This window comes from Homalodisca vitripennis, chromosome 1 (genome assembly GCF_021130785.1).
Source record: "Homalodisca vitripennis isolate AUS2020 chromosome 1, UT_GWSS_2.1, whole genome shotgun sequence".
In the NCBI taxonomy this organism is placed as follows: Eukaryota; Metazoa; Arthropoda; class Insecta; order Hemiptera; family Cicadellidae; genus Homalodisca; species Homalodisca vitripennis.
Genome location: NC_060207.1, coordinates 166566338 through 166578653, shown reverse-complemented (window position 1 = coordinate 166578653; position 12316 = coordinate 166566338). Strand labels below are relative to the sequence as shown.

The window sequence follows — 12316 nt, the reverse complement described above, 5'->3', positions numbered from 1 at the left end:
TGGAACCATTTTGAACTGTTCAATAAATAGAGCTTTTCACTTATGAAAGTGTAAATATAAAGTTTTTTGAACCCTTTATGTTTTGAAAACCATTGACTTATTCTGTGAATGCATGCTATTTTTGTTGCATACTATTTTTGTGTTTTGTGATTGCCTATTGGCATGAAGTAAATATTATAGAGCATGCGTGTCCGGTCACCAAACTAATGTTTAGATAGATTTTATGCAATTGATTATAGATATTTGCGTAAACATTAGAAAACTTGTCTGTATAGATCTCAACTGAGACGGAGCTAGATAGACATGCTTTGATTAATCTCGATTTTTATCGTTCAGAAAAAGAAACTGATTTAAATTCAGTCGTTGCGTACAAAATATTTTTTCAAGTGAGACCTTTATGAAGTGTGGTGTGGTTCCTTATGGTATTATTCAAACAAGTTTTTGACCCGTATTATTTTATATGTTGTTCTTTACAACATTGCATGAAACCCATTGTGATAAAAATATGAACGTTGGTTTCATTTAAAGATGATATTGCAGTAGATGTATTACATGTGTGCGTCCAGGAAACTGCATTCATGTGGAAACGCTATGTTTGCTGTTTACTAGTAAAATTACCATCTCGAAATGGAATGTTTTACATTTGAAAGTTCAATATCGATTAGAGAGTTTTATGTTCATATTTATAATAAACAATATCTTTGAATTATATTTAAAACTAAACCAATTTCTCTGCACACCATCATTTAAGGACCACATTTACTTGTTACATCATATAACTATTGTGATTTACAATCAAAACTATTAGAAATTATACTTTTAAACAAAAAGGAAGAGAAGACATGGACTGGTCCACAGTAAGTACTATCACTCCGGATTAATGTAACGATTGCTGATTTTTTAAAAAATTATTTTGTTGATTATTTGTAAACGTTGCGTTATCTCAGAATTGAAGTAATTGTTTGGTAAGCTTTATGTGATGTCTTATTGTTGTATTTTGATGTTTTGACGAGTCTCTGTTTATTTGAACATTTGGATTTAAACCTAACAGTGCAGTTACCTCAGCAGCATGTGGTTTTCAGTAAATTTACTGCATTAATTTTATTACACTTTACGAAGAGCACTATCTAATATTCAGAAAGATGAGAAATGAGGGTCGGAATTGTCAATTACTCAATCAGTTTACCTAAGTGGGCAGGAGTTTACGATCACTTGTAAGTTAGTTTTCCTGGTTATTGGAATATTTACTACACTAATGATCCTTTCAAGGGATCAGTCAATTCTGGAAGGTTGGAGTGTTACGTGAACTACCTATGTTTATTCCACACATCAAGCTTCCCTTATTCGTCAATGGCAATGTGTATCGTCATGTGATAAAAGTGACGAAATGAAAAAATAAACGTTCAAATTGACACTTTTCACACTTTTATAAGATTTTTATTACGGACATCTTATAAAGCGTCCAGATGATTAATTGTCCTATTCGATACAAGACCAAGATGGACGGAATAGATGGAATAATATTATAGGCTTTTGCAATTCTGGTAGGTGCTAAAAGGATTTTTAGATTTAAATTACAAAATTAGGGATTCTTGTCAACAGAAGGTGATTGAATTTTAGTTCTTTATCGTTAAGGTCTCTTAATCAAAGAGGTAGTTAATCAAACATTGTGAAATAACACTAGATCTCAGGCCTGGTTTTGCTACCAATTGAGCGTAATATTTTTGTACGGTAGTTCACCATCTAGAACTCCAAGGGTTACAATGCTACACTGGATTGCGTTACAATTCGTAAAAGTTTACCTTGTTACTTGTTTATTTGTATGAAATAGGGCGGTTCATTGATAAGAAAGGGGAGTGCCACTAATCTTTTTCTTCGTCTTAAACTCTCTTATAACTTAACCACATTCACTTTTTTGATCATAAAACTTGCCCCTTCACCACACAGTTGTGGTACTACAGTGTCTGAGTGCTGCTCATAATAATATGACCAAATCATTTGATATTTGATAAGTATAGAATGTTTTGTTTGAAAATGGTAAAACGTGCTTCTTTATTATGTTTTAGTAATAAAAGTTGAAAAAAGAGTTTCTAAGACGTTTCTCCTAGCAGCTAAACTATTAAGTGTATCAAAATAATACCAAGAATAAAAAAGACAGAATTACATTTTCACCCCAAATGATAACAAATAGGGGTTTTCAAAAGAAATTACAAAGTTCACCAACATATTGAGAAACGGCAACCGAATTTTATAATTTTAACTAGCATAAAAATAAACTAAAGTTCTCTACTTAAACTTTTCTGAAAAAGAATACCTTTTGAGATCTCAGTGGTGACCACCTTGAGTTGACCACCCTGTATAGGAAATATAGCTCGAGTTTTTGGAATAAACGTTTATAGTTTTTTTTAAATAGTAGCATTAGAGTTTCTTTAGCAGAATATTGCCATGGTTCTGAAGTTCTATGACTACCAAATTTACAGCTGTAGAATACAATAGATCGTTCCTACGTATAGACTTGTAATTGTCCCAAGACTGCAAAAATTAAGTCATAAACATAGAGTGTTTCTTAAATTTAGTTCGATAACTTTAAAGTAAATATTAACTCATTAAGTCTTATTTATAATTGGATTTAAATGAACAATAAGTAGCTCTTGTGAAACATTGAAATTGTTTGCACACATTAACAAAATTATTATTAAAAATATTTTATTATTATTAAAGATGTTTGTAAAATATATAAGTTTATACAAAACTGTATTTTATTATTATAAACTGTGGGGCTTAAATCCAAGTGGTTGAACATTTGTTTGTTTTATGTGCTGAACTAACCTTGAGCATATTGTTTGTATGATTCTATAACTATTAAAATGAGTTACGGCACTAACGATTTTCTTGTTTCTGTTTATTCTTGTTTTAATTTCTCATTAACTTGTTATATATGTATAAAATGTATAATATTATAATTTTTGTGAAATCTTACTATATCGGTTTAATTTAATTGGTATTTATGATAACAGATTTTAAACTTATTAGCTTAATATTAGAATGCAGACAATGAATTTCATAAACCTCGGTTACTGCATATTGTTTGAGTTGGTTAGTGAAGCAAAGCAGTCAATAAAAGCATAATTCATTAATTTAGATTACTGGTAGGGTGCATCCACGATCGATTGTTTGATTTAACTACCAACATTATGAATGTCAGGTACACATTAGTCTAGCTCGTCATATTATTCATATTCTCCTTAACTTTTGTGATTCGTACTCCTATCATATTATTTATTTTTTGCTATTATTTAAATATCGTAATCATTCGTCTTAACCGAAATTGGTAGCAAATAACATATATATGTTTCTATAATACTTCAAACACAACTCCAATCGGATCTAATCTAAAGGTTTGTTAAATACGCTTGCAGATTCTAGAATGTATGCTAGATCAAAGCATTTACATACAAAAAATGAAACAAACAATGTTACACTCTTACATTTGTTCTTAAGTTTGCTCTTAACTTATAAGGCTGATAAGCGGCTTGTTTGTTGAAGTTGGCAATACTTAGGTTGGAATTTGTTTCAAGGATTCAAATTTACGCGTCAGAATTGCCAAGCGACTTTTCAAAATATTTACATTAATTTTTATGCAACTTCAAATAAGCTTGCTAATTATACTCCTAATTCGTATGGATTATTCTATCTTATTATTGTACAAAAAAGCAGCCTGCAGTTTAGCATAGTCATAGACAATGTGCAAACATTTCTTCAAAATCCCAATTCATAGGAACGAAAATAATGAAACTGGCCTATTATGGCATAAAACTGTTCAATAAACTACTAATTTTTCCTTTTCTATCCTTGATCTTGAAGTTTATCTGATTTATTTCAGTAAAATTTATGTTCTTTAAGCATTAACATTAACTGTTTGTAATAAATAATATATATAAATGACTATATAACCTTATTTTATAAAAAGATAAATTTACCATTCAAATGTGTATTTTTTATACACAGTTGGTTACTATTTACATTATTTTATTGACGTTTAGCCTAACGGAATAAAATTGAAAATTTACACTACCAATGGTTTTGTGCTCGCTGTTGAACCAGATATTTCCACTACTCTAAATGTGTACTTGTTAACCAGCGAGAAGTTGTTAGCCTCGACCACGAAGTGACCCATGTTTGTGTGTGCAGTTGAGAAGTGGATGTTGCCCCACATGGATTACCGCCACGGACGTGAGATCCGCAAGTACCAACACACGCTGTCTGCGCCACAAGTAGACTCGGTGAGCCTTTTCGTCTTACTCTACTCGGCCAGAAGCCATCTGCCGGGCTTTAAAGGGGGGGAACGCATCAAAATGCCATACCCAAAAGTAAGTCTCAACCACTTTCCCAACCAGTTGAATACGAGACATGGAATGGCTTGCTGGTGTCGTCACCCCGTTGGTCTCCAACTTCTCCACCCTGGTGATCTGATTTGGCACTCTTCCCATACGACTTGACTTCGGATTCCAAACTTGAATTCCAGTGTAGCAGGTGTTCTTGTTATGATGGGTTGAATTTTTCTTGAAACAATCAAAAACGAATTTTACACATATAATCTTGATGGGGAGTGTAACATTAGACGCCAAAATATCGTAAAACGAGCAAAAAGTAAATTATATTATTTTCCTTTTAATTTTGTAGAAAATTAGGTAGCAAAGTTCAGTTGCCCTTCTCAGAGCAATGTATCTCTATTATAGAAAGTATTGATAATAATACTTTCAAAATATACTTATACCAATGAATTGATTAGAATGAAATATTTGTTTGAAATTATTAACAAACTATTGAAATTTTCAACGACTATGAATAGGCTACCAACAATTTGGGGATTCACTTTTAAGATCATATTCTGAATAGAATAGTGTAAGTGTATAGAATATACACTCAAGTTACGTTAAGTGCATTACGTAAATTCCTTATACAGAAAAAATCATTCTTCCAGATGCACGTTGAAAATAGTCGAAGGATAGGTCTACAAGGTGTTGGTTGAGACAAATACAGTTACCATTTTTCTTGATAGCAGAAACTACTCGCTATTAATATTATATTGGCTAAATATGCATTGGGTTGACTACTCAAAGTGCTTATATGAAATTTAAGAACGAAGACGCTATATAATTCTACATTAAATATTTTACTTACAATCTTGTATTGAAAACGGAAACAATTCTTCGTGCTGTATCTTTTAGTTTGCTGTAAGTTTTGAGCAAATAAATTTCTAACAATATTTAGATATTTGTTTAATTTAGTACTTATAGAATAAAATTGACAGATTTTTATGTTCTAATGGATGACTATTGAAAGAACTGAACATTTTTAATGAACACCTATAATAAATTAAGGAATTACAATGAAATAAACATGTCTTTGTATTGTTGGAAACATCCGTGTCCTAATAAACACGGCCCGTTTGAAATATAATGTTATTTATATATCGTTAGTGGTATATACAAGTTTATAGAGTAGTTGCTTTTGTAATTGCATACAGTTTGTTGACAGGGAGAAGGTAACTCTGACCAGGTATGTTCAAAAGTCAATTTTGATTTTGATAACAGTTGACATCAAAACCCGAATGGACGTGATCATTGAGCATGCCCTCTAGTTGACCTTGAATAAAAATTATATCGAGATATATCCAGTTATGACTTGGAGGCCACTAATTCGGCCCTAAAAATCTACGAGTGGAACTATTTTAAAAGTAAGAGCCTTTAATGGATTTTATGTTTTAAGATTTATGAGAGATAATACCACGTTACGTACCGCATGCCCCGCATGTGACTTATTACTTCATAATTTATCTGATTCATCTAATTAATTACAACTCACGTAAGATATTGCGTATCTGAATACTGTACTGTAGAGTACCTCCTTGTACATAAACTACTACGAATTCATTCGCATTTCCCAGCATGATTTAATGTTAATGCATAATTCAATTTTTGAATTTACTTGTTTTAGACATTTGTAAATATATATTTCAGTTCCTTTCCTTAGTCATCCAAATATAACAACTTTCATATAGCTCTTTAAAAGTGTGTGGAATTAAGTGACACAAAACAACCTGTTGTATATAAGGCTTTGAGAATGAGTTATGTTTAGCAAATCGCGGCATTATTTAGAATAAAAAAAGCATGTGTACCTAACTAAGAAAATGTGCTAATATATAATTAGAACATTTGATCATTATCCCAAAAAGAGACAATGTCGAGATCGATAAGCACTTCTGGGATGAAATATGAATGAAATAAAAATGCAAAGGTACAATATCCGCTCTGGATCAATGCCTGCACTAATATACTCATATTCGAACAATTATAGTTTATGGTTCTCTGATAACGTACCAAGATATCTAATACTATGAATGGGCTGTATTTTAGCGATCCTAATTTTATTAATAAGTTCACGAGTAGACACGTTTTATTTTTATTTTTTCTAAATAGGTATATTTTGTTTGTTTATATTGTTTTATAGCCTAGATTTTACGTTTTAGTATTCTTCATTATGTTTAATAACCTTTTAAATTTTACAGAAAGAAAACAGCTGCATTGAGGTATATTATAATATACATTTGTAAGATATAGAGTTACTAACGCTGATAATTTGGCCGACTAAAATGAGCACGGAGTAAGCATAGGTACACAATAATGTAGGCACGTTGGGTTCTCTTATAAGCTGCTGCTTTTGAAGTAAATACTGTATAAAATAAATGACCAATGGTCAGGATTTATATCATATCAAATGTAATTCAAAGTTCGAATTTTTATTCTACACTAATACAAATGTTGATTATAAAAAACTCTTATCAATCATAATATTTCAGTATACGTTTTCATAAAATAGGCATTTTCAATAGTGAAATTCATAGCAATCTGTTTATACTAAATTACAACATTCCAAATAATAAACATTAAACAATAAAAATAAAATGATAAAAATTGTTGAAAATAGTACACGATAGTTATATTGCATTTAGTACTGGTTTTAAAATAATTTTCAAATTAGATTTAGAAATTCAAACATTATTTAAAGAATTTGTTTTAGTAATGGCTAAGAATAATTTCTTAATTACAATCCTAAAGCTTAATTGACATTTTGTATATTACCATTCTATAAACGGCATTCTATTTGGCCTTTTGTATTGGCCTTTTATTTCTTTACATTAACTGAAAGTAAAACGCCTATTTAATTAATTACCTAGCAAATTATGAAAACCAATATGGTGTCCAGGTGACTTTTATAGCACTGTTGTCATAGACAATAAGCATGAATCTTCTGGGTAATCTCGTACTCAGAAGACTTACGAGTATTAAAGTTAAATTTTGCAATTAAAGTTATTTTTAACAAAAAAAAACAACATTTTTAAATATGTGGACGATAACACCCTTATGGATCTACATTGGGCCTTTAACATGTTCCTTAACTTCTTGACTTACTAAAAAGTACAATAGGTAAGCGTAAAATGTGGCAGTTGTTTTACTTAAATTTCTTCCTACTTGCTATAAATACGGATATTGCCGTATTGTAAGATACTAGGTGTTTTGTGGCAAGATATTTTAGAACGTCAATTGTGATTAGTCAATGCTGAAACTTCTAATTTTATTCAAGTTATTCAAATATAACGCTATAAGATAATATTAAAAATAAAGAAATCATGTTTGGTATATTTTACTTTTTGTTAAGTAAAACCTGACACCGCTTCAGTTTTACTTCATTCTGTTCTTGTCATGCTCGTTCTTGACTAACATTTTACTTCCGACTTCCATTGCGTAACAGCATTACTTTATTGCTTTTCTGAAACTTGCTTTATGAATCTGCCAATTTGCTGTATTCTGTTCCTTCTCTTACACCAGTTCTGTTGTAAATATTTCATAATGTTGTGGTTGGAGATTGTGTGCTGCCTGACCTATTTCTTCTAAGCTTGTATATTTTATTTATATTATCCACAATTCATAACATCTCATGTCGCACCTTTTTTACCACCAGAAATCATCTCTAAACGATGACTTAAAATTCCTCCACAAAGATTTTGAGTGTGTTTGTTATGAAATGTAACTTACAGGGTGATTGAATTATTCAGAATAACCTCTATTTTGCGTTTATTTTCTATTTCAATAGCTTTGTAAACTGCATTCAGTTTAAGTATTTAGATTAAATATGGAGGACATAGAAGGGAACAAGGTGAGTAAATCTATTTGAAACACACCATAAAATTACCACGCTATGAAAAACGGTAACTTCTTTATATTATAACAACGTTGTTTTTATATACGTTTTCACAATAGTTAAAACACGTTTTAAAGAACATTTTATATTTTACAATAAGTCATCGCTACTTCATATATAACTTAATACATTTTCCGAAAAAAAAAAAAAAAAAACTATTATGAAACAATCGGTTGCGTTTGAAAAAATAATTATTACGTGTAAAATCAATAATTATGAAAGTACATGTTTAATGAAGTTTTTTATTGTATTTTAAATACTAGCGTTATCATTTTCAGCAAGGATACTAACTTGGTTATTAATATTGGTTTTTTATAAGTAAATTAAGAACGTAAACTATCAAGAAACATGTTCATTCTAACAATTCAATTCAGTTTTATTACCTAATTTTATCTCAACTATGACATTTTAATACAAATAAAATTCAATTTAAATTAGTGAAAACTTTAGATATTGAACAATATGTTGATATATATATATATATATATATATATATATATATATATATATATATATATATATATGTTGCAACACTATGTTGAAGAGTTTGTGTTACCTTTTGTAACATAATTCTTTAAACCTATCTAAGCAAATACTCCTATATCAATATATGACATTCAAATTAATTTGCTTGGCTATTGCCAATCTCCTTCTAAGATGAACAAGTTAATCAATTTATAATAATTTTTGTTTACTACATTAAAATGATTCTATAAATTAATAACCTAATTTTGTTATTCCACAATATTTCAGAGAGGACTACCTTTGACTATGCCAAAGAGGACTAAGGAGGACGATGAAGCGATGGAAAAGAAACGCCAAGCTGAAAAGGAAGAAGGTAGAAGAGAGTGGAAGAAGGAACAAGATCGTCTGGCCGCAGAGAGAAAAAAGGCTGAAGAAGAGAGGCTTGCAGAATTGGCTCGTATCGAGGCCGAACGTCGTGCAGAAGAAGAAAGATTGGCTGAAGAGGCACGTCTTGCTGAAGAGGCAAGACTGGCTGAAGAAGCGAGATTGGCCGAGGAGGCAAGATTAGCTGAAGAAGCAAGATTGGCTGAAGAAGCTCGAATCGCTGAAGAGAAGAGGAAGGCTGAAGAAAAAAAGAAAGCTGCAGAAGCGGCACGCAAGGCTGAAGAGGCTAGGAAGGCCGAAGAAGCCAGAAAAGCTGAAGAAGCCAGAAAAGCCGAAGAGGCTCGTAAAGCTGAAGAAGCTAGAAAGGCTGAGGAAGCTCGTCTTGCGGAAGAAGCTCGTAAAGCTGAGGAAGCAAGGTTAGCAGAAGAAGCAAGATTGGCTGAAGAGGCTAAGAAAGCTGAAGAAGAGGCTGCGGCTGCAGCAGCCGCCGCCGCCGCGGCAGAAGCTCCTCCAGCAGAAGCACCTGCTGAACCTGCTCCAACTGAGGGAGAGGCTGCTCCAGCATCAGAAGCACCTGCTGCAGAAGATGCTGCTCCTGCTGAAGCACCAGCAGAAGGAACTGAACCTGCCCCAGAAGGGGAGACACCTGCAGAAACCCCGGCAGATCCACAGCCCATCGTTGAAGAACCTGTGACACCCGAAGTTCCAAATGCTGAAACGCCAGCAGAATAATTGAATTTTATAATTCATTGGACTAATTTTACTTCATAATTACATTAATTTGTAAGATATACAAGTGGAACATTTTACAAATCTTCAATGTGCCATCTTGTCTAAAGTAATTTTAGCTCATACAAAACTGTACATCTTTCCTATTATCATCTAAGACTTTAAACGTAAACCATCTTTTTCCACTTTGTAACATCACTGCCCTTTCATTCGTGACTATCTATTCATGATTTATTACTTTGTTACTGAATGTCTTAAATATGTTGCTATACCGTACTCAGATATTAATGTTTACATCTTCAGGATAAGTAAATACAAAGTTTCATACCGATTGATAGATTTTGTTTAAATTAGTGTATTTTCTCAATTAAATAAACATAATCGTTTTCAATCAAAACCTTTTTAAATTGTAATTAATTGTTAATAAAACATCTTTGACCACTATTAAAGCCTATTATTTTAACCTCTGAAAAATAGCTACAAGTTTAGTAAATAGCATGTTTAGTGTAATAATTAGTAAACATTGTTATTTGGATTTAGGTCAAATGAATAACTGAGACCGCTCTCAGTGTCAGACCCATCGAGTAGAATCCATTCTTGACATTAAGTAGCAAATGTCTTAGAAAGATTAATTTCTGGGATTCCTAAACAAAACTAGCTTATTTCACATTTGTGTAAATCCACAGGCTACATCTTAAAAATAATCAAAATTGTCTCACTACAACTATCTCAACTGGATTTATATTTGCATGAATAAGAAACAAATTTTATAACGACTTAATCTTCACTTCACTTAATACATAACTATTTTTGTATTAAATATTCCATTGGAAATGGAGCGAAAATTAAATCACGTCTGATAAAAAACGTTTCCTTCCTATTCTTCAGACAACCCGCATACAAACTCTTGCTTGATAATGAAGACACAAGAACCAGTATGACTTTTTAAACAACCAAAATCTTTATATAATTCGACATTGAATTTATTTATAATATTAAATTCATATAATATTGATTGGAAAAGTTGACATTATTAATGAAATGACTGATATTACTACAAGAGGACCAAATTATGCTATTCAATCTGTATGATTGGCAGGAACCCTTACATTGATGTCGACCTGTTTCAAAACATGCTAAAATCTGTGACAGTTAAAATAATGCTACGTTTTCGAACCCGAAATATCCTTACTTTACAGGTTCCTTACAATGATCGCAGTTTTCTACGAATTTCTTATTAATTTCGTCCTTAAATAATAATTAAAAAATGAAAGTTTTAGTATCCTTTTCTTCAAGAGATATACAACAATTTCTGTATAAGATTTTTTTATTGTCATTGTTTGTGCATAGTGATTAGTTAAAGTGTAGACAGCTTAAATTTTAAAACACAAAACCGCTCTCAATTAGAAACACAATCTATACTAAAAGAATTCGGTTAAGAATTTGTAAATGCATTTTTTAACTATAATACTCTGATGTAATATGTAATCAAGAAGTAAAACAAACTTATGTGCATAGAGATAACTAAAATGCGGCTGCTACGTCATTGCCTTATCGACCACGTGCATCGTGGTGGACTCACAACGCCTTCAATGTAAGACGCAACTCAGGATGTGATGGTCACTCTGCCCCAATGTTGGAACTAAAAGAAATCAGCAGTACACAAACCAATTCAATTGCTGATACTAGTTATCATTATTTGAACTGTGCTTTTAAATGTTATTAAAATGATTAAGAGTGTACCTATTAGTTCTGTCTAATTAATTACCACGATTTAAAATCTAGTTAAATAGTTTATGAGGTTTTTCAGCAAGCTTAACAAGACACAGGATTGTGTTTTACATTAGAACACGTATAGGAATCCGTAATACATAAGTATAGGAATTCTTAAATTACTGCGGGTTGGTTCAAAGGGAACTTAATAAATTATTAACAAAATATTTCCACCATTTCTAGGTAAATATATTATTTTTTTCATAATATTTACAGCTACTTAATCTACTTCGTATACATTTTGTGTGATAACATCTGATATTGTTCGAAGATACAGGTATAATACAGTAATACAGTAACAGGTAAATACAGTTGAGTATTTACCTCAACTGGCCTGTTGACCATAACCTATACGGAATTCAAACATGTTATTTTAAGTTGGAATATTGATATGGTGTTTAATACAGACGGACAAGTCTGTATTCCACGAGGCATAAGAATTTTTCATGCACCTTATTTCTTATTCCGTTAAATAACAGTTTAAGAACTTCCTTAGGAAACACTACACTTTGATTTAAAGAATTTCAATAATACTTATTTCCGTGTAGATAAGAACAATTTTGTCGATTTTAGTGTTAAAAACTCCATTTTATGTTAAAAAATTGAAACGAAACTACCCTTTTAAAATTATATTTCGTGGAATTTTTCAAACTAACAGAGCAAATCATTTGAAGTGATTGCGGACATGAGAACATAAAAT

At 31.3% G+C, this 12316-nt stretch overlaps 1 protein-coding gene across 9 annotated transcripts in view; it reads left to right on the top strand.

Moving 5' to 3' along the window:
- Window positions 1–10287, top strand: part of LOC124352686 (uncharacterized protein CG45076-like) — a 42826-nt gene extending 32539 nt beyond the window's left edge. For 4 of the 9 annotated variants that reach the window (XM_046802280.1, XM_046802275.1, XM_046802279.1 and 1 more), the window contains 3 exons: window positions 4192–4370; window positions 5542–5562; window positions 9019–10287. In XM_046802280.1, the coding sequence (XP_046658236.1) occupies window positions 4192–4370; window positions 5542–5562; window positions 9019–9846 (1028 nt within the window). In that variant the 3' untranslated portion in view covers window positions 9847–10287. Of the gene's footprint in view, window positions 1–4191; window positions 4371–5541; window positions 5563–6571; window positions 6593–9018 lie in introns of all 9 variants that reach the window. The other 5 variants (XM_046802281.1, XM_046802278.1, XM_046802277.1 and 2 more) reach the window with 4 other exon arrangements.
- The last annotated feature ends 2029 nt before the right edge of the window (window positions 10288–12316 follow it).